The sequence below is a fragment of the Hemiscyllium ocellatum genome, chromosome 24 (genome assembly GCF_020745735.1).
Source record: "Hemiscyllium ocellatum isolate sHemOce1 chromosome 24, sHemOce1.pat.X.cur, whole genome shotgun sequence".
Lineage (NCBI taxonomy): Eukaryota > Metazoa > Chordata > Chondrichthyes > Orectolobiformes > Hemiscylliidae > Hemiscyllium > Hemiscyllium ocellatum.
Genome location: NC_083424.1, coordinates 8,319,110 through 8,343,523, shown reverse-complemented (window position 1 = coordinate 8,343,523; position 24,414 = coordinate 8,319,110). Strand labels below are relative to the sequence as shown.

At 39.6% G+C, this 24,414-nt stretch overlaps 1 protein-coding gene across 13 annotated transcripts in view; it reads right to left on the bottom strand.

Annotated features, from left to right (window-relative positions):
* arvcfb (ARVCF delta catenin family member b) overlaps positions 1-24,414 on the bottom strand; it is a 323,925-nt gene that overhangs the window by 95,163 nt on the left and 204,348 nt on the right. For all 13 annotated transcript variants that reach the window (XM_060843423.1, XM_060843416.1, XM_060843422.1 and 10 more), the window contains 2 exons: positions 6,997-7,155; positions 744-1,339 (listed from right to left, as the gene is read on the bottom strand). In XM_060843423.1, the coding sequence (XP_060699406.1) occupies positions 744-1,339; positions 6,997-7,155 (755 nt within the window). The remainder of the gene's footprint in view (positions 1-743; positions 1,340-6,996; positions 7,156-24,414) is intronic.

Here is a 24,414-nt window from a genome sequence, read left to right as displayed (position 1 = left end):
ATGCAGAGGTAACTTTCTTCACTGTCCACTATTTTGGTGTAATCTGCAAACTTACTAACTGTACCTCCTACGTTCACATCCAAATCAATTATATAAATGATGAAAAGCACCGGATCCAACACTGATCCTCGTGGCACTCCAGTGGTCACAGGTCTCCAGTCTGAAAAACAACCCTCCACCACCACCCTGTCTTCTACCTTTGAGCCAGTTCTGTATCCAAATGGCTAGTTCTCTCTGTATTCCATGAGATCTAACCTTGCTAACCAGTCTCCCATGTGGAACCTCGTCAAACGCCTTACTGAAGTCCATATAGATCACGTCTACTGCTCTGCCCTCATCAATCCTCTTTGTTACCTTTTCAAAAAACTCAATCAAGGTCATGTCAAACATGATTTCCCTTTTGCAAAACTATATTGACCCTGTTTAATTGTATGCAATCAATAAGCTATCAAAATACGTGCCATTTACGCTATCAGGAGTAATTAAAATTAGAATGCAAACAAGTAGTGATAATAATAGGACACCAAACAATCATTTCTGACCCTCCTAAAATAATCATAAGCAAACAGTATAAAAGTGAAAAGGTGAAAAGGAAAGTGCAAGGACAGGATGGAACAAGTGCACCATTTAAAAAATGGTCAAAATTATGTTGAGTTGTAGTAAGTCATAATTCAGCCACTTACAATGTATTGCTCGTACAAGATGAAGGATTCCAGCCATCATTGCTGAAATCCAATTCTTACCTCCTTGGTCTTCTTCCATTCGCCCGTGTAGGCACCCTTCGACCTGCGGTGGAATAATCAGGTTCTGGCTCCCCATCTAATTCATATCCATCATCATCAGGTCCTAGACTTCTGTGGTCATCTTCAAGTCCATAAGGTTCTGGTTGGAAACGCTCTGGTTGAGATCTGCTCAAGTCAACACTGCCATCTGGCTGCACTTGCGGTTGGGCAACAGCATACTTGTTTCTACCCAGCAATGTGTAATTCTCATCTGGCCTATAATTGTCTCGTGGCACAAAAGCATAGCGTGGGCGGTAATGTACACCTCGTGATAAACTTCCATAGTTATCAGATACATCAGCAAATCCATCCTGGCCAGTGTATGAACGGTACATATCATGGCGATTCTCGTATGCATCAGGATAGCTGGTATAGCCTCTGGTTAAAGTAGAATTTGCTTGTGGTGTAATATAACGGTCTCCATTTTTCATGTATCTTCTGTCAATGGAATCTGTACAACTGCCAGCAGGAGAAGACCCCTCTGCAGGCAATCCATCTGGCCCAAGTGGCACCTGCCGAACGGTTCGAGTTGTCACAGTTTTAACCACTTTAGTAACCTGCAAACAAATTTAATAAAGATGTTCAAGAGCATAAGGATTAACAAGAACTTCACAGCAGTAGAGTATTACTAATCTCACCAGAAATTCAACAAAGAGAAACCAGATTTATTCAAGTGTTGGTAAGGCATTGATATTGATGTACAGCAGGGTATAAACACTTGAATATGCTATTTATTTTAAACAATTCTCTGGAGACTCAAATGAAAGAGTCATGCAAATGCTTCAAATATACAAGGATTGATGTGAAATTAATTTATTGGTGAACATAAAAAGCAATCCAAAAGTTGCAAATATGCAGATGAATCGGATCAGGAAAAATGAATATTAGATAGCAAAAACATCAAATCATATAAACATTTTAATGAATTCATTGCAGTCTCTTAACCAAGTGGAAATTTTGATTTTCCAAAATATGATAATGTAGCTAAAGCTTTCAATCTCTAACTAAAATTGAAACTGGTTTAAAATAAATAGGAATCAGAGGTAGAGAATATTTCATATAAAAAGTGCTTTTTCTTCCCTTCGGTGGCCTGTACTCACAATGCCAACTCTTTGTTGAGCTATATATACTGTGGTTTTCCAGTGTGCTTCATTTCAGGTACAAGCCTCAACTGCAGCAGGTGAAAATTGATCACAAACAAAATTTGAGATCTTTAGGCTATACAGCAAACCCAATTAAGGCCTTTAGCAGCTGAGCTTCTGGGGGTAGCCCAACACATTTTCAAAAACTTCATCTCCGACATTTTCAATTAAATAATCAGTTGGAGTTGAGAACACTTGGGGAGGGATTTGGAGGCGAGTAACGGAACTGCATCTCCCGTCATACCATTACCTCTGAACAAACATCATCCGCGTCCTATGATTGTTCATCCATTGTTCTAATTACAAATACAGCTGAGGCATGGATAACACTACAGCTGTCAAGCTGCCCATTATTGTTGGATAATAAATTAATCACATTCACTTTGAAGAACAACTGTTCACATTCACAATGCAAAATGAATAGCATGTTATTTGCTCAAATGTTAATATTAAAAGACTCAAGTTCGGAGCTGGAAGAATTGACTCAAACATTGCCACGTATGTTAAAAAACTCATGCTTTGTTGATTCCAACATGCAAACAAAAAAATCATCTCTTCAGAGGCATCAGAATGTTTCTCACAAATTAAGGTCTCACTACTGGGAAATTTAAATTCAATAATCTTACAACTATACATCCAACACACAGTCTCAACTTGCTGAGTTGAGAATGTGAATGAACACAACATGGATTATGATGCTGCTAACCTGGTAATAGAATTAAACACTGAAGAAAAAAAATTAATCTTGCAATTGACTATTTAAAACACATGAATGATGAGCAAACTTGGATTAATACTGGGCATGTATCAATCAGAATTTCCACAACAGTTACTAGGGAGTAGGTGCACTGGACAACAATTTTGACAACCATCATTACCAAGCAGGAGTTGGCATTTCACAGGGTATGGAACTTTGATATAAGCTTATAAAAGCAAAGCAGGGACTCTTGTGGTGCAGTCCCTACCTCTTAGCCAGGAGGCCCAGGTTCAAGTCGCACCTGCTCCAGAGGTATGCATAACATCTCTGAACAGGTTGATCAATTCTTAAGAAAGCAATGCAGTCAAACCAATAAGACCCATGTGAAGGCCCAATGTTTCACTCATCAGGAGAGGTTCCGCTTTTTCCAAATTAATAGCGGGATTATGATTATTGTTCTGAACATTTCTATACACCATAAAATCATTCCAAAGAGTAAACTCAAGCAGCACTGTATGTTCATATGAGTATGTATAGATAGCTGCCATTAATTAGTTCAAATATTACTTTCTAAATTAGCATTCTCTGCTTAAACCAACATGATTACTAGAATTTACAATTACTAACTTGGAAAGAAACAAACCACTATAACAAATATCTATCACTGATTCAAATCAGTGTAACGAGAATGATTCTGGAATATTACAAAAGTGCTTTATTTGATGTGCTGCTGAGATATAAAAGAACAAATTGGGCTGTGATTTTTAGACCACCATTGAATGAACTGTTAACATTGAGTAAGGAAGCTCCATACCAAAATGAATATTCCACAATTCAGAACATTAAACTGTATGTAATAACTTGCCTAAGAGCAAGGAGTTCATTCAGAAAGTGTGGACATGGCATCAGTGAATAAAGCTGTGTCACAATGCAAGAGAGGGACATGTCATTCAGGGTGCAGCCATATTTGAATTTGTACAGCAATACATTGTGATTAATTTTCAGTCAGTTGCGACATGAGTGACAGCATAACTTCAAGCCAAATCCTGGTTGGTTTGTTACTCAGAATGACACGGGGAGACATTCACAATAGCATTTCAGCTGAACACAGTACAAAACAATTACGTAAAGACCTCTAGGTCAGTATTAAATTGAAGCAGAATATGTTTGTGTGTTTTGTTTGTAAAGGTAATCCTTTTTAAAGGTAATAAACTCAAAATATTCATGGGTTTCCACACTTGCTCAGTGCTCTCCCCTGCACCCTAGCCTGTTCCTGGTCCAACATGGAATAAAGTGTTGCTGGCTGCTTAAAAACAAATACTGCAGTCGCAAGTGGCAGGTGGAGACCTTATTGATAGCCAAGACACAAGACTTCACAAAGCGAGCATGTCACCATGGTAACAGGTTGTTCTTGTGGAAACCCATCACTAACCTTTGGTGAAGAAAAATACTTCTTACAGAAATAGTATGTGGCCAACTAAATACTTGTTTAAAGGATAAATCAAATGGCTGTTCTATATTTAGGCACATATACACTCCTTGGCTTCTCCAAACAATTAAAGACAGTGTTATGTGCAGAAATCTGCATGTTGACAGCAGGGTCACAACAGAAATACTGGAATCTGAGAGAAGAATGTAGTCAATTAAACTGGCTGTAATCCAGTACTGTGGCTCAGATTTTGGCGATGATAAACAAATGCCTAGCATAAGTGGTTGTTAAGCACATCTGTGCCAACAAAGACCACTGTGTTCAAGTGTGCTCAAAAAGTACCTCATCTGATAAGCTACTTCTAACGAATGTCAATCGAAGACCAGTTTTGCTCAAGATATGTACTCACAACGTCATATATTATAGCAGGTACCCCTAGGCTCTCTGAATCAGAAATTACAAAACCCTCCGATCCTGACAGGACTTCATTCCAATCCAAGCTGTTCAGGGTTTTGGGACAGGGCTGAACATTCCTGTGATGTGCAAAGCATTGTTAAGCCACTTATAACTGCATAGGAAGGTTATGTGGAATGAAGAGGGTGGACTATATCTTTTCATTTTGGGCATTTAAAGAATACTGAACTGAAATGAGAAATAGGTTTTAAAACCGGTGTTTTGGAGGGTGATTTATGCTTTCAAAAGAAAGTAACCGCACATACATAGCAAGCATCACTTCAACCATCGTTCAAATTGCAGTGATTTGGAGCCAAGGTATACCAATGTAGCTTTTGCTGGCATGTTGATCAGTTCATGGATTCATAACCAGTTATTGACGAGAGACATTTTGCCTGTGATTAGTTCTCAGATTGCTGAGCAGCTTGGAGCTGGGATCAAGTTAAATAGTGCCAATGTCCTCTGCAGATAAAACTGACTTTAAAATTAAACAAAGCTCATCTTTCTTGCAACGGTTATTGTAAGCTGCAGCTTTTAAGTTTAACAACTGCAATAACAGACACTTTAAAAGTTAGAGACTTTTTTTTTAAGCGAAGCAATAACATTGTGTTTCTTACCGACCAGTGGAAATATCTGGAGAAAAATAAATGGAGCAACATGCTGGCCAACAGAAGAATCAAAGATCAGTTAACAACAGCACTGCAGTACAAAGATGATTATATATTCTTTCCAGTTGGTCCCCTCTGCCAATAACCTATTGTTCCCTATTCGGCTGCATACGGCTGAGTTGACAGGGGATGAGGATTTTAATTTGCAGCATTGTATGCCAGCAGTTTACTCATAGCCAGAGTCTTATAATCAATACTAATCTCTTGTTGTGAATAGGAACAGAGTCCATGCTTTCCATCAACCTAGGCCTGAAAGTCAGATAAATTGGCAACTTAGAGTACTTGATGAAATATTTTACTTTGGAGAATAGCAGGCCTATTTCCAGTACGCTATACCAGAAGTGTTGAAGTGTAGACCAGAAGTTTGTGCTGCAAGAAATCAAGCCTTCCTGTCATCATAAGATCATTAGATTTTGAGAAACAAATAAAACTGGCATGTTTACACTCCAAACTCCCAGCAGCAGGCTGATCTTGAAGTTGCAGTAATCCAATTCCATAACATAGCACAAACAGCTCTTATCCCAGCAAAGCAAGAAGACCTTAACACTAAATTATTACTTCGAGAAGTAAATGATAATAAGTTGCTAGCTCTGTCAACATCCAAATACTGAACAAGGGAACGCAAACTCTTACAAAACACTAGCAAAGGCAACATTTCAGATCAATTACAGGCTACTCCTTGCATCCTGGGACTATCCCTATCATTTGCACACAAGGAAGACTATATTTGTAACACCATGCAAAGCGCAATAATGGCTGTTCGCTCACCAAATTGTCAGTTCCCAGATATTTACTCAAATATAACTAAACATGATCAAAAATGCTTCATTATAATGTAATTTCAGAACACACTGACTTCTTTTGAAACTAAATTGATTTTTCTTTCAACTTAATTAATGTCACTTTGTACTCCCATTGTGCCAAAACAAATTAGATGTCATCAGATATAATAAATACTGCCACATCTTAGTTGGTAGTGTTATGGACTAGACCAGGCCACTCAAAGCATTCTTAAGCAGACAACCCAGACCATAACTTTGTGATTTGTTTCAGCAAGTGTACAGGGAAAATTACCTGGATTAAGTTAGCGAGGTTGACTACCAGGTTTAAATCAGACAAAAAGTCTATTCACAAAATTACATAATAAAACATGAAGAACAGAATAATGAGCCCCTACAGAACTCAGTCTATCCAAACTAGACTTAAGTATCTGATCCAAATATACACAACAGTACCTATAATCAAACTTCCCTTTAAAACACAGTACAAAAAAGGTCAGATGCTTACAGGTTGAAGTTAGAGAGGCAGAGGAGAGAGTTTCCACACAGCTCACTGTTGAACTCCCAACCTGTTCTGGACTGAACTAAATTGCTCAGCTAGAGAGCTGACCACTCCCCCTTCATTATACAGGTCACTTCTAAAACATGACCACTTTGGCCTGAAGTCTCATCTGTTTACCTATAAAGAAAAGGCCTCTCAAAATCCTTTTCGTCTCTGCATTAAACTAGACTGATCGGAGCCCGGCCTGGCACATTACTCCTCTGAAAAAAAATCAAGGACAGAGTCTCCTTGAGCCAAAGCACAGCTTTTAGAGAAAAAAAAACTAGCTCTGTATAATTTGCTCCCTTGACATACATTCTCAAGAAAACCAAAGAAAAAGAAAACATATGAAATTTGCTTCAGAGTAGCACAATAATTTTGTAATAGCAGGATAAAAATGCACCAAGTGAGGTATCAGAGAAGGCTGGATATACTGAAGTGGGTGAATGTGATCTCCATTGCTGTTAAAATATGGCATCTTAAGGGAAAAACAAAGATTTTTTACCTTTGTTTCAGTCCGTCTTATAGTTCCATCATCCGAAGTTACCACAGATACATGAGAGGTGGGAGTGCCTGGATCCTCTTCAACTGTAACAGTTTCTTCCACCAACTCCTGTGGCTCCTGCATCGTTTTCTTTGAAGTTAGATTACTGGGGCTTTGTTCCTGCAAATTAAGCATAATACGGTGTAAGCTGTGGCTAATCGCATAGCACATGTTGATTTATCTTTCTCATACATTTATTTGTGCTGACTTAAATCAGCTTTTTTGCTGGATAATGCAGGCAGTTCACTAAATTGAATTCAGAAGGTACATCACAGATTTCCACTTCCCCTCTCAGGAAGACCTAACCATCTCCCATGAATGAGGCCCTTAATGTCAGAAAATTAGCAATGTTACAGAAAAGGTAAAATGTCAATCATAAAATCATGGGGTTAGAAGTTCAATTGCAAAATTGCTTAGACAGCAGAGCTACATAAAATACTAATACATAAGGAAAGGACTCATGGTTTTCTTTTGGGGGGGGGGCAGGGGGGAGAAATTAGACGGCGTTAAGGTTAGCAAGGAGAGGGAACTAGCTGACAGGATGGAGCCAGCAGGGATGTATGAGGCAGTTTGAAGTTAGGATTGAGTGCATCAAGGATCAGTGTTGAGGTCTCAGCTATTTACAAACTGTATTCATAACATACGTTGACTAAATGAAGCTCTATGGGGAGGAATGCTGTGAAGAGAAACAGGTTGAAAAGTGATACAGATAGATTGTGTTTTTTTCATTCTTTCTGCTTGATGTTAGTGACAGTGGCTAGAACAAGGGAATGCAAAGGGATATAGAGTGTAGGAACGTAGAGTTGACATTAAAATCAGATCAACCATGATTTCGTAGAATGACAGAGCAGACTCAAAGGACTGAGTGGCCATAAACAGCTCATATGTTTATGCAAACAAGGATCAAGGCCGAGATAGAAAGAGTTCGGTGTCTCAGGTCATTACTGGATGAGGGGGCAAGGTGAGAAAGTAGATTTGAAACCCAAGGTTAACCATGATCATAGTGAATGATGGATCAGAACTTAAAATGGACTTTTTGGTCCTGTCTTGTTCCTAAATTATGTTCTTATACTGTGCCCAGTATACTTTTAGTTCGACATTTCTACCTTCAAAATAAAAAATGTTTTCCATATTTGATTTAAGCTAACAGATGTGTAGAGTTATAGTCATAGAGATGTACAGCACGGAAACAGATCTTTTGGTCCAACGTGTCCATGCTGACCAGATATCCCAACCTAATCTAAAGAAATCGTTTAGGTCCAATTTTGTAGCCGTCAAATATCTGAATTTCAAGCTCACAGGATGACTCTCAAAAATGCCAGACTCGCCACCTGATTAAATATGTGCATAATCAGTCGACAACAGTCAGTAATATAGCTGAAAACAGTTCCATTTTAACTACCTGGTTCAAGAAAGTTACCCATGAATATTCAGCAACAACCCAAAGATCCTCAAAGAACACCACCTTTACTTATTCAGTATTTACTTGGCTTGTGCAGTAGACAGGATTGGCTCCTCTCACCATAGATGATCAATTAACAGTCACTACTCAGGAGATATTGTGCTCATGCTCTAATATATTCATTACTATCCTAATAAGCTTCCAAATCTTTCTCTGCTATCAGTTAAAGTCGTACAACTGAACTAGTAAACACATTTTCCAAATAGTCATTTCTAACACAACGTTATGATGCTTACAAAAGCTGCTGGGGCAGTGAAGTTATAATTGGGAATATCTATAATCATATTCTAAATTTAGCAGTACTACAGCTCCTTCTTTATTGTTGCTAGGTAGGAATGAAATGAATGGATCAGTTAAATACTGCAAGTATTGCTTCAACCAAAACATCCAAGAATAACAGATTCAGTAGCATGAGCTGTGAAGTTTCCTCCTAACAGCTCAAACAAACTTGTTCTAATCCCAGCATTTACTTGGCAGGTTTCCTCCTTGCCAGATTCTCTTATGTGCCATGTGGTCGGTATGAACGACAAAATTTCTCCCAGTCTCAATATCAAATTAGAGATAGCAAGTATGCAACAGGCTAATGACCAAGTTAAAATACAACTCTCAGGTTACATTACAATTCAAGAAAGAAAAGGTTGAAATGTTCAGATAGAAGATCTGGATCGGTGCAGGCTTGAAGGGTCAAAGGGCCTGTTCCTGTGCTGGAATTTTCTTTGTTCTTCTTTGTTTAAAATAATGATTTTACAATTCAGAACTGTTTGGGAAACTGGAAGTGATTGCTGGACGCTTTGCTGAGATGGGCGGCACAGTGGCACAGTGGTTAGCACTGCTGCCTCACAGCGCCTGAGACCCAGGTTCAATTCCCGACTCAGGCGACCGACTGTGTGGAGTTTGCACGTTCTCCCCGTGTCTGCATGGGTTTCCTCCGGGTGCTCCGGTTTCCTCCCACAGTCCAAAGATGTGCGGGTTAGGTGAATTGGCCATGCTAAATTGCCCGTAGTGTTAGGTAAGGGATAAATGTAGGGGTATGGGTGGGTTGCGCTTCGGCGGGTCGGCGTGGACTTGTTGGGCCGAAGGGCCTGTTTCCACACTGTAAATAATCTAAACTAATCTAAAAAAAAATGTGTGTCAGCAATAGCTGCAATTAAGACTGGAGGTTGGCTAACATGGCACCTCTGTTTAAGAAAGGTGGTAAGGAAAATCCAGGGAACCGTAGACCAGTGAGCCCCACATTGGTGATGGGCAAGGAGGCTAGTACAATTGCAACATTTAAAAAGCATCTGGATGTGTCTATGAATAGGAAGGGTTTGGAGGGATATGGGCCGCATACTGACAGGTGGATCTAGATTGGGGTGGGGTATCTGTCAGCATGGACAAGGTGGACAAGGTGTTTCTGTGCTGTACATCTTTGTGACTCTACGTTGTTGGAGGGACTCCTGAAGGACAGGATTTACAAGCATTTGGAAAGGCAAGAACTGATTAGGACATAGTCAACATGGCTTTATACATGGGAAATCATGTCTCAAAACTTGGAGTTTTTTTAAGGTAATGGAGAGGATTCACGAGGGCAGAGCTGTGAACATTTTCTATATGGACTTCAGTTAAGCATTCAACAAGGTTTCTCATGGTAGACCGGTTAGCAAGGTTAGATCACATAGCATACAAGGAGAACTAGTTATTTGGATATGGAACTGGCTCAAAGATAGAAGACAGAGGGTGGTGGTGGAGGATTGCTTTTCAGACTGGAGGCCTGTGGCCAGCAGTATGCCACAAGGATCAGCTGCTTTTCGTCATTTATATAATGGTTTGGATCTGAGCATAAGAGGTATAGTTAGTAAGTTTGCAGATCACACCAAAATTGGAGGTGTAGTGGACAGCAAAGAAGGTTACCTCAAAACAACAAAATGTTGATCAGATGGACCAATGGACCGTGTAGTAGCAGATGGAGTTTAATTTAGATAAATGCGAGAGGTTATATTTTAGAAAGGTAAATGATGGCAGGTCTCATACACTTAATGGCGGGGGGGAGAAAAGATCCTGGGGAGTGTTGCTGAACAAAGAGACCTTGGGCTGCAGGTTCATAGTTCCTTGAAATTGAAGTCACAAGTAGATAGGATAGTGAAGGCAGCATTTGGTATACTTGCCTTTATTAATCAGTGCATGGAGTACAAAAGTTGGGAGGTCATGCTGCAGGTGTACAGGACATTGGTTAGGCCACTTTTGCATGCAATTCCCATCTCCTTGCTACAAGAAAGATGTTGTGAAACTTGGAAGGATTCAGAAAAGCTTGACAAGAATGTTGCCAGTGTTAGGGGGTTTGAGCTGTAGGGAGAGGCTGAAAAGGCTGGGGCTGTTTTCTCTGGTGCAGTGGAGGCTGAGGGGTGACTTTATGGAGATTTTTAAAATCATGAGGGGCGTGGATACTGTTGTTATATATATGTGGGTGTACTGTACCTTTATGGAAGTTAAAAGTTAACAGAACTACCTGACAGCACCAAGTGTTCTGACCAAGATATAATGTAACATGTGGTTCAGTAACTAGTGTAGCTGGCTGCCTGGAAACGACAAAAGAGATTTGAATTAGGCCAATCCGTTTAAATTATGCCTCGAAAAATACTAAACTCCAACCCAGTTTGAGATAGTATATTGATATTCTTAAAAGCCAATGACACAATCCAATGCTTTGGGGGTATAAGACCAGGGAAAATTGAACAGAACTGCCAAGCAACTAGCATCTGCAGACTGCCTAGAAAAATAGCTCTATTAAAAAGATACCTTTATCGACCAGTAACCTGTGAAATAGAAATCCCTAAGAAGAAAAGACGACAGAGGAAGATAGAAAAAGAAGATTCAACATCTGGCTGGTTTTGAAAATTTAAATTTTTGGTAAATCTTAATTGGGGGGTTTATTAGACTAGGTATTGTAGATAGGGAAGATAAAAGATAGGTTAGAGGAAGGAGTTGTAAATAGTTTTAGTTAATTGTTCTCTGTTATATGTTCGGAAATAAAGTTGTTAATTTTTATTTTAATTAGTTCTTGGGCTCTTGAATTTTCACAGATTACTGCACGGGATAGATCTTTTCTGTATTGCTGGTTTAAACTATGCAGGAGAGTTTACCCAGGGTCGTACCAATAGGGTGACGAGACAAGGTCTTTTCCCTGGGGTGGAAGAGTCCAAAACTGGAGAGAATAGGTTTAAGGTGAGAGGGAAAAGACTTAAAAGGGACATTAGTAAAGGGGAACCTTTTCACGCAGAGGGTGATGTGTGAAAGTAGTAGTGGTGGAGACTGGTATAATTATTACATTTAAAAGGCATCTGGATGGGTACATGTAAAGGAAAGATTTAGAGGGATATGGGCCAAATGCTGGCAAATGGGACTAGATGTATTTAGGATATCTAGTTAACATGGATCAGTTGGACCAAAGGGTCTGTTTCAGTGCTGCACATCTCTATGACTAACTTCTCAATTCCTTGAAACTTCCAATTTAAAACAACAAAATTGTAGCCTTTTTTCCAGTCTCGATATTGAAGCCTTTTTCTCCAACTGCCCCAGAACATAATACACAAATGCAGAATAATTATTAAGCTGTACAGCGCACACACTCATCTCATTTATAAAACTGCCTTATTACAAACGGCAACATAAAAAAGACCACTAATTTACAAAGTTTAATGGCGTGATAAATTATGACGACACACTCACCTGACTTCCTTTTAATATGTGTATGCACATGATATTAAGCAGATTAAAAAAGTCAGCTTTTTATCTCATTTTTTCCTCTTTACCTACTTTTTCCCCAATTCTCAAAGTTTGTTAGCTTTTTATCACTTTATTTCAAATTATTTCAGAGATTTTGCAACTACTGTGCATGCTCGGGGATGTCAACTAAGTTTGACTTAAGATATTAAAAAGTATATTGAGGTTATGTGAAAACACCAGTAAAAAGTGTTGAATGTCCCTTGCATTAAATTAGGGTTGTTCAAAGGCCAAATAATATAGCAGCTGGGACATAGCATAACAGTGCTTTCTTGGGTTCAGAGAATAGTGGCACAGAATATTATTTTAAATATACAAGAACTTAACCAAAAGGCAACCAGTTAAGAGCTCACTACTCTTGGTTAATTGTCCTTCTTGTAAACAATAACTATGGTATTAAATTTTTCTACTTTGCCCCAAATAGTAGCTATTAACAGGAAAACCTGTGCACAATTGGTTATTACACTTCACCACATAATTTCACTACACTTCAAAAGTAGTCAATTGGTTGGAGATAAATAACAACTTTTGAATATTTCAATGTTAACGACAAACATTGTTTGCTTTCATGCGCACACTGAAAATACGGCAGTCCCTCGAAGATGCTATACTGTTTTCCACGGTTAACACTATACGCACCAGTAACTGGAGAATTATTCACCTTATCCAAGACTCTTGAATCAAGGACAGAGCATGCTTCAATCTTGACAGTAATTGCAGCATCCAAACCCAGTAAAGTCAGTACCCTAGTTTACCTAAATCCCAATCCTGCAAGCTGAAAACAAGCTTGTTTATTTATTGAGATTAGCAACCCAATCAGAATCACTGCCAACCCGAGCTTTCATGTAAACAACTAATCGCACTTGCACATTCATGCTTAGCTTGTTTTTGTTTCAAAGGAAACAGTAGTTCAAACAATAGTATTTAATTCCTACACAATCACACTTCCTGTTGGAACCCAGCTACCGATACTCCTACACTGATCATGAACAGTCGCTACGTTTTACACAGGATAAGACACAAGCAGCTCAGTTCAACCACAAAGGAGGCAATCACTGGAGTGAAATCTAGAAGGGTGGTAGAAGATTTTACTGGAAACATTCATAGTATCACTGCATTCAAAAATGGACTCAAATGGAAGAGAAAATAAACAGAAACAATTGTTTGGATCATTCAAAGCTGAGGAGCACGAGGAATGGAGGAGGAAATTAACCCATCAATATTGCGATGATTACTTGTATTTATATAAAGTCTTTAACAGTAAAGTATGCTCAAGTGCTTCAGGGGTTGCATTGTTTAACTAACTTGGATCCTAAAAGTTGCGACAGAGGTAGTGGACATATTGGTTGTAATTTTCCAAACTGCCTTGGATTCTGGAGTAGTTCTCGAGGTTTGGAAAATTGTCATGTGACATCCATATTCAAAAAGGGAGGGAAGCAAAAGGTAGGTAACTATAGGTCAATTAGCCTAACATCTTAGAAAATTACTGGGACCTAATATTAAAAGGAACAGTGGCACATTTAGAAAATCACAATTTAATCCAAACAGAGTCAGCAAGTTCCAAAGGGATAAGATGTCTGACTATTTTAAGAGTTTTTCGAGAAGGTTCATAGTTCCTTGAAAGGGGAGTCACAGGTAGATATGATAGTGAAGGTGGAACTTGGTATGCTTTCAGTTATTGGTCAATGCATTGACTACAGGAGTTGGCAGGTCATGTTGTGGCTGTACAGGTCGTCAGTTAGGTTGCTATTGGAATACTGCGTGCAGTCATGGTCTCTCTGTTATAGGATGGATGTTGTGAAGCTTAAAGGCTCAGAAAAGATTTACAAGAATGTTGCCAGGAGAGTTTGAGCTATAGGGAGAGGCTGAACAGACTGGGGCTATTTTCCCTGGAGCGTGAGAGGCTGAGGGGGTGACCTTATAGAGGTTTATAAAATGATGAGAGGCATGGATAGGGTAAACAGACAAGGTCTTTTCCCCAGGATGGCCGAGTCCAAAATTAGAGGGCATAAGTTTAAGGTGAAAGGGAAAGATTTAAAAAGGGACCTCAGGGGGAGCTTTTTCACACAGACGGTGGTGCATGTATGGAATGAGCTGCCTGAGGAAGTGGTGGAGGCTGGTACAATTACAAGATTTAAAAAGCATCCAGATAGGTATATGGATGGGAAGGGTTGAGACACATATGGGCCAAATACTGGCAAATGGGACTAGATTTATTTGGGATCTCTGGTCAGCATGGACAAGTTGGATTGAAGGGTCTGTTTCTGTGCTGTATATTTATCTGACTCTATTTATAATTAAATTAATATTATTTGTGGGCTGGTACAAGTGGAGATGAGCATTCTTAACTCTTACTTTGTCACTTTTGATTATTCATTTGACTTCAATCGGTATAGGCTGAAAATGAGAAGCAAAGTAACATACAAAAGCAGAAAGCATGTTAACTCTTTTCATCCACTGACAAGATACCTCCCATGAACCTGTCAGACACAAAAAGGGGTTTGAAAGACAAGAGGTTCACAGCAAAGAAAACAGGTTCAGTGAAAACAATGAGAACAAAAAGCAAGGAAGGTCAACTCCAGCTGCAACGATGGATGGGTGGAACACTGCCTACAGTTGTCTTGTAAGAGAATGGAGTCAACAAAGAAGATCCAGACACCACAGACAGCCTCCTTGTCTTGGCACAACAAGTTGTCACATCTTAAATGCAGGCACTCCTGCAGCATCTGCACAAACATCTTTGTCTCTTCGAGAAAGAAGAGCAAAGCAAAGATTATGATCCCTTTCCAGAACTAGGAAAACTGCAGAGGTGGCAACAGCTATTGCAGTATCGCCCTGGGGACAAAGAGTTTTCCCATTTTGTCTTTGAGCTACTGCAGATCTCAGATCCAAAGTTAATGCATCTACCCTGAAACCCAATGTGATTTCAGAACTGGAAGAGAATGACATTTAATTTGATGTTTCCAGTATGATAACGGCAAAAGCAAAATGCAAAGATCGAAAGAGACCACTATATATTGCCAATCTCATCATGACATTTTACCATTTGAGCAGTGACAGTCTTTAAGCTGCAGGAGAAAATTAGCCACCCTTCAAAGCCATTCAATATGATCAGTTGCCACGATGGGTTAGAGTCAGCTATGATGGACAAAAATGGAATGTTCTGAAATCAGCAATGAGGTCAACAGGTTGGCGTCCCATTACGTACACTAGGATCTAACACCAAAGTGCATCAGGTCCTCATCAGAGAATTGTTCCGTGCTAACAAAGCCGCACTCTGATTACTTACAGATAAAGGCCTGCAGTACAAAGTGGACAAACTCACACCTGTCAAGAGTTTGGTTTGATCCTCAGCATTAGGAAAACAAATATCAAGGTTCAACATTGTACCACATATCCATCTTCTAATATCGACAGTCGGGCACTGGAGATTGTTGATATCTTCACATTATCAGGTTCCACAAATATCAGCGGTCTGACAATTGATGATGATATCAACATGCACAATGCAACAGCTCTAACTGTTACATCTAAAATGGAGAGAGAACACAGCCAAGTACATGAACCTGACAGAGAACACAAAATTACTAACCTTCCAAGCCTGGACCCTCAGACATGGTCAGACATGGATTAAGAGCTTTAAGATTTTTATGAGACATGATTTCCCAAGCACAAAGCCGTGGTGACTATCCCTCATCAGTCCTGGAGTTTCCAAATGCATGCAAATCCCAGCCTTCAGAATCCCCTTCACAGATGCAAGGCTCACTGGTTTATATTCCCTGGCTTTTCCTTACAGCCTATTTTCCAATAATGGCATCACTTTAGTCAACCTCCTGATTTCCAGCACGTCACCCATGGCAGTTGATGATACAAATATCTCAGCAAGGGACCAAGCAACCTCTTCCCTACCTTCTCACAAATTTTTGGGAAACACCTGATCAGGTCTCAGGGATTAATTTACCATTATGCATTTTAAGACATTCAGCACTTCCTCTTCTGTAAGATGAACTCTTTTCAAAGCATCATTATTTATTTTGTCAAGCTCCCTAGGTTCCATGTCCTCAAAATCTTACAGGTGACCTTTCCTCCACAATGCATTTATTAGAAAAGTATGTCCGCTCCACAGAGATGAAACAAAGTTCCTACTGTTTAAATTTGTACAAAGGAACGATTGTGTTTCAAATCTGACATGGCACAACTTATGAAACATCCATTTTACAACTACTGTATCAGCAAAAACCTGCAGGTAAACATTAGTTCTCCTGCCAAACAGGGCAAAACATTCTTGATTTTACTGCAGCAGGAATCGGTCAGATGTTTACTGCTGCAAATAGTAAAAGTCTGTTGACAAGTCTAATAACGGTTTTCTTAAACCCGAACTGCACTAAGGAATCAGAGAAACATCATGCTGGAAAGTCTGCTTCTCACACGACAAAAGTCTTAGCCAGAATCTAAGACCATGTTTGGGGGGGGGGGGGGGGGGGGGGGGGGGGGGGGGGGTACTAAGTTTCAAAAGGCTTTTCAAAAGCAAAACATACAAGATCCATAACAGATTGACAAACAGTACAGGAGTATGCTAAACACAAACAATTCTTTGCATTAGTTACTTTACATATTTGCATTTGGAAAGTTCAGCAATGCATGAGTAATTCAAGATATCAAACACAGTGAAAGACGAGGGCTTCAACTTATGATCAGCCAATTGCTCCAAAAGCAAAGAAATGCCTGGGTGCCAGTCAAACCACATTCGCTTGCCATTGACCCAGTGGCCATTGCTAAACATCTGAAGCAAGAGACAGATTTTCAAGCGTCATACGGTGAAGGCTGTGTTACAAATGAGCTCTAATTAAAACATTACAACTGTTTCTCTCAAGTTGGGTTAAGATTGTAGCCATTGAAACACATTCAAGCACAATCCTGGAGTTCATACAGAATCCATTTTAATAGCTTTGAGGTATTAAAAGGTCGAGATGTATTCTCACCTGAAGTTCAGACTTGAATAAATTGGAAAAATTAGGACTGTTCTCCTGGGAATGATTATGGCATGACATAACAGGGGGTTAAGATGAGAGCTTTTGTTGAGACAAACATTACTGCCTCTGGACAGGAATTCAAAATGACTGATAAAAATTTGGGACGGCATAAGAATCCTCACTCGAATTTGCTAGGATCTGCAACAGCAATGAATGCCAATTCCATGAATCATTTCACAAGGTTTGGAACTTGAGGAGGAAGGGCTCAGAGTGATGGACTAAAATAGAGTATGGAAAGCAAAGCTTGACTCCTCTTTCAAAGACCCAGTATATAAATAGCATGAGCACTTTTGTGGCACAGTGGTCGTATACCCACCTCTGAGCCTTAAGGTCTGCATTCAAGTCATATCTGCCCCAGAGGCATAAGAAACCATCAATGCACAGATTGATTCCAAAATATCTATAAATGACATCCCAAATTATTGCTTTCCTTGCTGCAAGTTTCTACAACTATGACAAGTGAAACAATTCAATAATTAAGTTCTGAATAAATACTGCACCTTCAACCTGTTTAAATTGAAAACTGACTTTTGAAGAAACGTCAACAAATCCTTTTCAGTATAATTATCATTCAACCAATGCAGATCAAAACTGTTGCATGTCTAAAAATATATAAAGTGTTACTGCCTTTGTCAACCTCAAAATGCTAACTGTTATATTCTTTGAAGATGCTTACAGCTGTCAAAACCTTTTTGAACTTGAAAATATTACTAAGTGCACCACCATATTGCATTTCAGGAAGTCAAAGAGTAATATGACTCTTTAAAAATCACTTATTTAAAAAAGAGAGAGTATCACAAACTCAACCCTAAAATGGGTCCTACTGGATGGAAGCATCCAATTTAGTTACAAATCAAAGCAATCCCACTCAACGTCATGTGAAACTGCAATTAATATGAAAGCAGCTGCGGACTATAATAAAAAAAATTCCAGTGTCAAGATTGGCAGATTTTTACATTATCTTACAATATTAATAGTTAAATCCTTCCCAGTTGGAAATTAGTTAAGAGGTAAACAAGTACAACTCTATTGTTCGATAAATGAATGATACATGAGTTTCAACTTTGAATTCTGTATTGTGGTTTCTGATCTGTACTTGGTAATCTGGAAAGTTGCTGACTGGTCAAATTGTTTAGAATGTTGGGAATTTAGCCTATCAGCAATTTATCGTCTTATATCTTGGCAGAGAGTTAAAAAAAACTGGAATTTCTTTTCATTATCCTCAATTTATCCCACTTAACTGTTGCAAACTGTATGCGCAGAAATTGTCAGGTTTTAGGTTCAAAGTGCAAGGTTAACAAAGACTTGAACAAAACAAATTTGCACAGTTAAAATATCAGAAGTGTAAGGATGACTTTCAACCTAATTTCTACAAGATGAGACGTCATCCATTTTAGCAGAGTTATGGACCAGTTAAGAAGTCCTCATGGTTTTTGTGTGTGTGTGTGTGTGTGTGTGTGTGTGTGTGTGTGTGTGTGTGTGTGTGTGTGTGTGTGTGTGTGTGTGTGTGTGTGGTGGAGAACTAAAAGAAAGCCACAGGCAGATTCAGTTGAATTCAGCTAGGTAATGTGTGTTTTTACAAACACCACACAGCTGGTTTAAAAATCAGCCTTCTCAATGTGTGCCATGATATTTAATAAATTTAAACAATTTATTAAGAACCATAATTCCAGGACAATAAAAATAATAATTTTCAAAACTGAACTGTAGGTTTCAGGGCTTCTGTTAATATTCAGTGAATGTAGAGTATGTTGCTTGTAACTGTTTAACATTCCAGAGATCACTCAGGTTGAAGCACTGCTGTTTTGCTGCATGGTCTAGAGATGATGAACCACCTGAGGGCTTTATGAGCTCAGCAGTAACAAAGACACCGAATGATATCTCAAACAGGTATTTGAAATAATTACAACAACATTTAAAAGCAGGAAGTAAAAAATGGACAAGCAGCCAATCACTTCACAATCTGAAAGAATCAATCCTGGACTCTATTCCACTTTTTATAATCCCTTCAAGGAAATGCCTACTTAAATATCAATACATAAGCAAACATATGCAGATACTGGACATCCAAAAGTAATCCCAAAAAGTGTTAAGACACTCAACAAGTCAGAAAGCATTTACCCTGTTCTTTCAGAAAGGTTACCAGCCTGAAATATTAACTGTCATCTAATAAAATGCTGCCTGAGTAGATAAGCATTTTCAGCATTTGCAAATTTTATACCAGCTTAAATGAATTGAATGATTTACTGTCACCTGTATTTTACAGAGAATGATACAGTTAAAAAACGTGAAAAGCTTTAACTGTTGCCATAATCTGGCACCATTTTGAATAGTTTAAGAATAAAAAGAATATAAAGACATAAGCGAAAGAGAGCCCAATTTCATTCTGCCACCTCTATCTTCAGCCAGCTCACCAATGACACTTTCACTACTGCCTGTGCCAAACACACCAATGTAGGAGCTGCCAATCTTCAGGTGCCATCTCTTCGCTGCTGGGCCCTCCTCGCTGATATCACTGGGTCCCTTGTTGAACCGACACTCATCCCAAAACCAAGAGTCCTTGGTTCTGCTGCCACGAGTCCCTGCTCTGGGCATACTTTGGCTGCCGCTGCTACCTCACCAATGTTGTAGTCCCTGCTCTGGATCTATTGCAACCAGAGTCCCTGGCTCTGCTGCGAGGCCACACTGCGACCTTGCCACCTCACCAAGAGTCCCATTCCGCTGTCTTCCTCTGAGATTTCGCCTTCTTTGACAGGAAAAGACAACAAAAGAAAGAAAGGAGAAAAGAATAAGCAAGAAAGGACTGGTCTGATGTAGACAAGCTGAGGAGCCGGAATGCTGCCTATCTTGCTGGCAGTCAAGAGATAATCAAACAATTTTGAATATTCTCTTAATGCAAAGACAAAATGTTGCTCATTACTAAAAATCCATCTTTTTCTCTCAATCTGAATGAACAATGAAAGACAGTGATTTTGATCTTGGGCTACACCTAGAACCATGTGGAGAGGATGAGCCAATCCAGTCAGAAAGAGCGAGAGACAGAGAGAGATGACCCCAAAACAATACTTTTAAAATGTGTCCCTTAACAACACTTTCCCCTGGAATTAGTACTCCCAAGATGTGTATCTGCTATTCAACAGACTAGACAGCTAACTTATATGCCTGTTTAGACAAAACAGTCAGTGGAGCTTTCCAAAGACATGGCTGTTTTAAAATGGAATATAAGCACACAATAATGTCAGAGGCTCAGCATAGAACCCTCTTATCTGAAGTCATTCAATTGTCACATTGCAAATTGTATCACTATTGTGCTGTCAGAAGTGAAGCTAATGATTCCAATATGCTTCACAAGAGCATGAAAAACTGAACTGTCATTTAGCCGTTTAAGGTAATGTTAGGCCATAGTTTGGTTGAAGAGTGGGAGATTTTAAAGGAGGACTTTTAGGAAGAATTTGAGGTAGAAAAGCAGAGGCACATAGAGCTTGGAGCCTAGCAACTGAAGACATAGTTGGTTACCAATCACGTAACAGTTAAAATTGGTGATGCATTAGAAACCAGAATTAAAACAGCACAAATACTTTGGGAGGAATATTGGTTGGAAGAGTTTTCTTTTTATATGTATTAATGGAATATGCTTGCCCATCCTTAATTGAAGGAGAAAGTGAGGACTGCAGATGCTGGAGATCAGAGCTGGAAATGTGCTGCTGGAAAAGCGCAGGTCAGGCAGCATCCAAGGAACAGGAAATTTGACATTTCGGGCATGAGCCCTTCATCAGGAATGAGGAATGCCCATCCTTAATTGCCCCTGAACTAAGCAGCTTGATGGGTGTTTTGAGGGGAACGTTTATGGTCAACCAAAGTCTGGAGTCACAAACAGGCCAGACTTATTGAATGACAGATGGTCTTCTCTAAAGGAATTTAACCATCGCGAGTGTCCACTGACACCCCCAAAATACTCAGCATGTATGCTCAAAATGTGCATATGCAGTACCACTGCTGGTGACTACATGCTGTCTGTTCAATCAAGTGGATTGTGCTTATTCGGGTGTCACGTAGTTTTAAAACAGGCTGAGCATTTCACAAGCTACATACACAGAACTTTCTCCATACACAATGTCAACTTTTTGGGATTGTCAAAAACATAGCCTTGATCAACCAGAAAAGTGGATAATTCCCCAGGACCTGATCAGGTGTATCTGGAATTCTGTGGGAAGCTAGGAAAGTGGTTGCTGGACCTCTTACTGAGATATTTGTATCATCGATAGTCACAGGTAAGGTGCTAGAAGACTGGAGGCTGGCTAACGTGATGCCACTGTTTAAGAAAGATGGTAAGAAAAAGCCAGGGAACTATAGACCAATGAGCCTGACGTGGTGGTAAGCAAGTTGTTGGAGGGAGTACTGAGGGACAGGATGTACATGTATTTGGAAAGACAAGGTCTGATTAGGGGTAGGGTCTAGATTACAGTGGTGCTGGAAAAGCACATGTCAGGCAGTATCCGAGGAGCAGGAAAATTGATGTTTTGGGCAAAAGCCCTTCATCAAAAGTCAACATGGTACGTGGGAAATCATGTCTCACAAACTTGACTGAGTTTTTTTGAAGAATTAACAAAGCGGATTGATGAGGGCAGAGCGGTAGATGTGATCTACATGGACTTCAGTAAGGCGTTCGACAAAGTTACCTATAGGACACTGGTTAGCAAGGTTAGATCTCACAGAATACAGGGAGAACTAGTCATTTGGATACAGAACTGGCTCAAAGGTAGAAGACAGAGGATGGAGGTGGAGGGTTGTTTTTCAAACTGGAAGCCTGTGACCAGTGGAGTGCCACAAGGATCGGTGCTGGGTCCTCCACCTTTTGCCATTCATATCAATTATTTGGATGTGAGCATAAGAGGTACAGTTAGTAGGTTCGCAGATGACACCAAAATTGGAGGTGTAGTGGACAGCGAAGAAAGTTAACCTCAGATTACAATGGGATCTTGATCAGATGGACCAATGGGCTGAGTGGCAGATGGAGTTTAATTCAGATAAATGTGAGGTGCTACATTTTGGGAAAGCAATTCTTAGCAGCTGAACAAAGAGACCTTGGAGTGCGGGTTCATAGCTGCTTGAAAGTGGAGTCGCAGATAAATAGAGAGTGAAGAGCGTGTTTGGTATGCTTTCCTTTATTGGTCAGAGTATTGAATACAGGAGTTGGGAGGTCATGTTGCAGCTGTAGCGGACGTTGGTTAGGCCACTGTGGGAATATTGCATGCAATTCTGGTCCCCTTCTATCAGAAGGATATTGTGAAACGTGAAAGGGTTCAGAAAAGATTTACAAAGATATTGCCAGGGTTGGAGGATTTGAGCTATAGGGAGAGCTCGAATAGGCTAGGGCTGTTTTCCCTGTAGCAGCGGAGGCTGTAGGGTGACCTTATAGAGGTTTATAAAATCATGAGGGGCATGGATAGGATAAATAGACAAAGTCTTTTCCCTGGGGTCGCAGAGTCCAGAACTAGAGAGCTTAGTTTTAGGGTGAGAGAAAAGATATAAAAGAGACCTAAGGGGCAACCTTTTCACAGAGGGTGGTGCGTGTATGGAACGAGCTGCCAGAGGAAATGATAGAGGCCAATATAATTGCAACATTTAAAAGGTATCTGGATGGGTATATGAATAGGAAGGGTTTGGAGGGATATGGGCCGGGTGCTGGCAGGTGGGACTAGATTGGGTGGGATATCTGGTCGGCATGGATTGGTTGACCCAAAGGGTCTGTTTCCGTGCTGTACATCTCTATAACTATGTGTTTATTTTCCTCTCAGAACAATTGACAGTGGTAGCATGCCAGCTTTCATTCCAGATTTTTATTAAATTCAAAATCCACCATTAGCTGCACTAGGAATTGAACAGATTCCCAGAACATTAGCCTGCGGCTCCAGATGATTGATTCAGTGATAGTACCATTCTGCCACTGCCTCTCCCTTACGGAGAGATGGAGAAACAAGGCCAGAAAGGAATTTGAATAAAAGATATTGTCTTGTCCTAAAAAAAACTAAGTAGACACAGTTATAATTGTGCAGGAATCAGGTGTAGGAGGCCTTGGATTTTAGGCTTCCAAAATAAACATCAGAAAATCTTCAGGCTAACATAGTTGGTTAATTTAACAATTTCATAGACCAGCATTTAAACCTCCCTTGTCTGTTGAATTGGACTTTGCCACCATTCTGAAAACGATAGCTTACAAGCTGTACTTCCCAGAAAATCCCAGTTAGTATCCATGGCTGCTACTCCAATCTCTCTTTTGCCAATTTAATCTTCATTATACTCCCCTTATTTTGCAATTGAGATATTTAATCCCTTAAAAAGCATTTAAAAATCCTTCCCCCTTTAATTCATTACGTTGACTTTTAGCAAAACACATTATCTGCTGAGCTTTAATAGATTAAATCATTGTTGGAAGAAAATTGAAAATTGTCTAAAGCACATTTCAAGTGGTTTATTCTGCTTTCAAGAAATAGGAAAAAGAAATACTGTCAACATAGTAAAATTTCTGCAAATTCACCCTGGCAGGCCAACATTTTAACGTAAATTGCTCCAGGCAGGAGGAAATTAAGAGCAAGCAATGCTTCGAGCACTGCTGGAGGGCAGATGGCACATTGGTATACAAGCATCCCATGCCAGATAAATACTACAGTAGTTTACATACTGAATTCTCTGCAGGCTAAGCTCTTCAATGTCATGATCTCGTGGAGAAGAATTGCCAAGCTAAAAGAGGGAATTGGCAGCTAGTCACCTGGTTTACTGTTGCACCATCTGTCACTATTTCCTAAATGGAATTGTCAAAGGAGTGGAGAAAATCAAAATTTCAGTTGTTAGCCAGAGTTGCATTGAAATGGAAGTAAACAAGAACACAAGTATCAACATTTTCTTGTTGTCTCAAAGATGTACCAGAGACTCCAACATTGACAGCACACAAAGAGGGCATTTGACCCATCATGCCCACAGCAGTTAAAAGGATCTGACAATGACCCCATTTTCCAGTTTTTGACCCATAGTCCTGGAGGCTATTGCAACATAAATGAGCATCTAAATTCAGCTTAAACATGAGTTTCTGAGCAAACCATCCTTTCAGGAAGTGACTTTCAG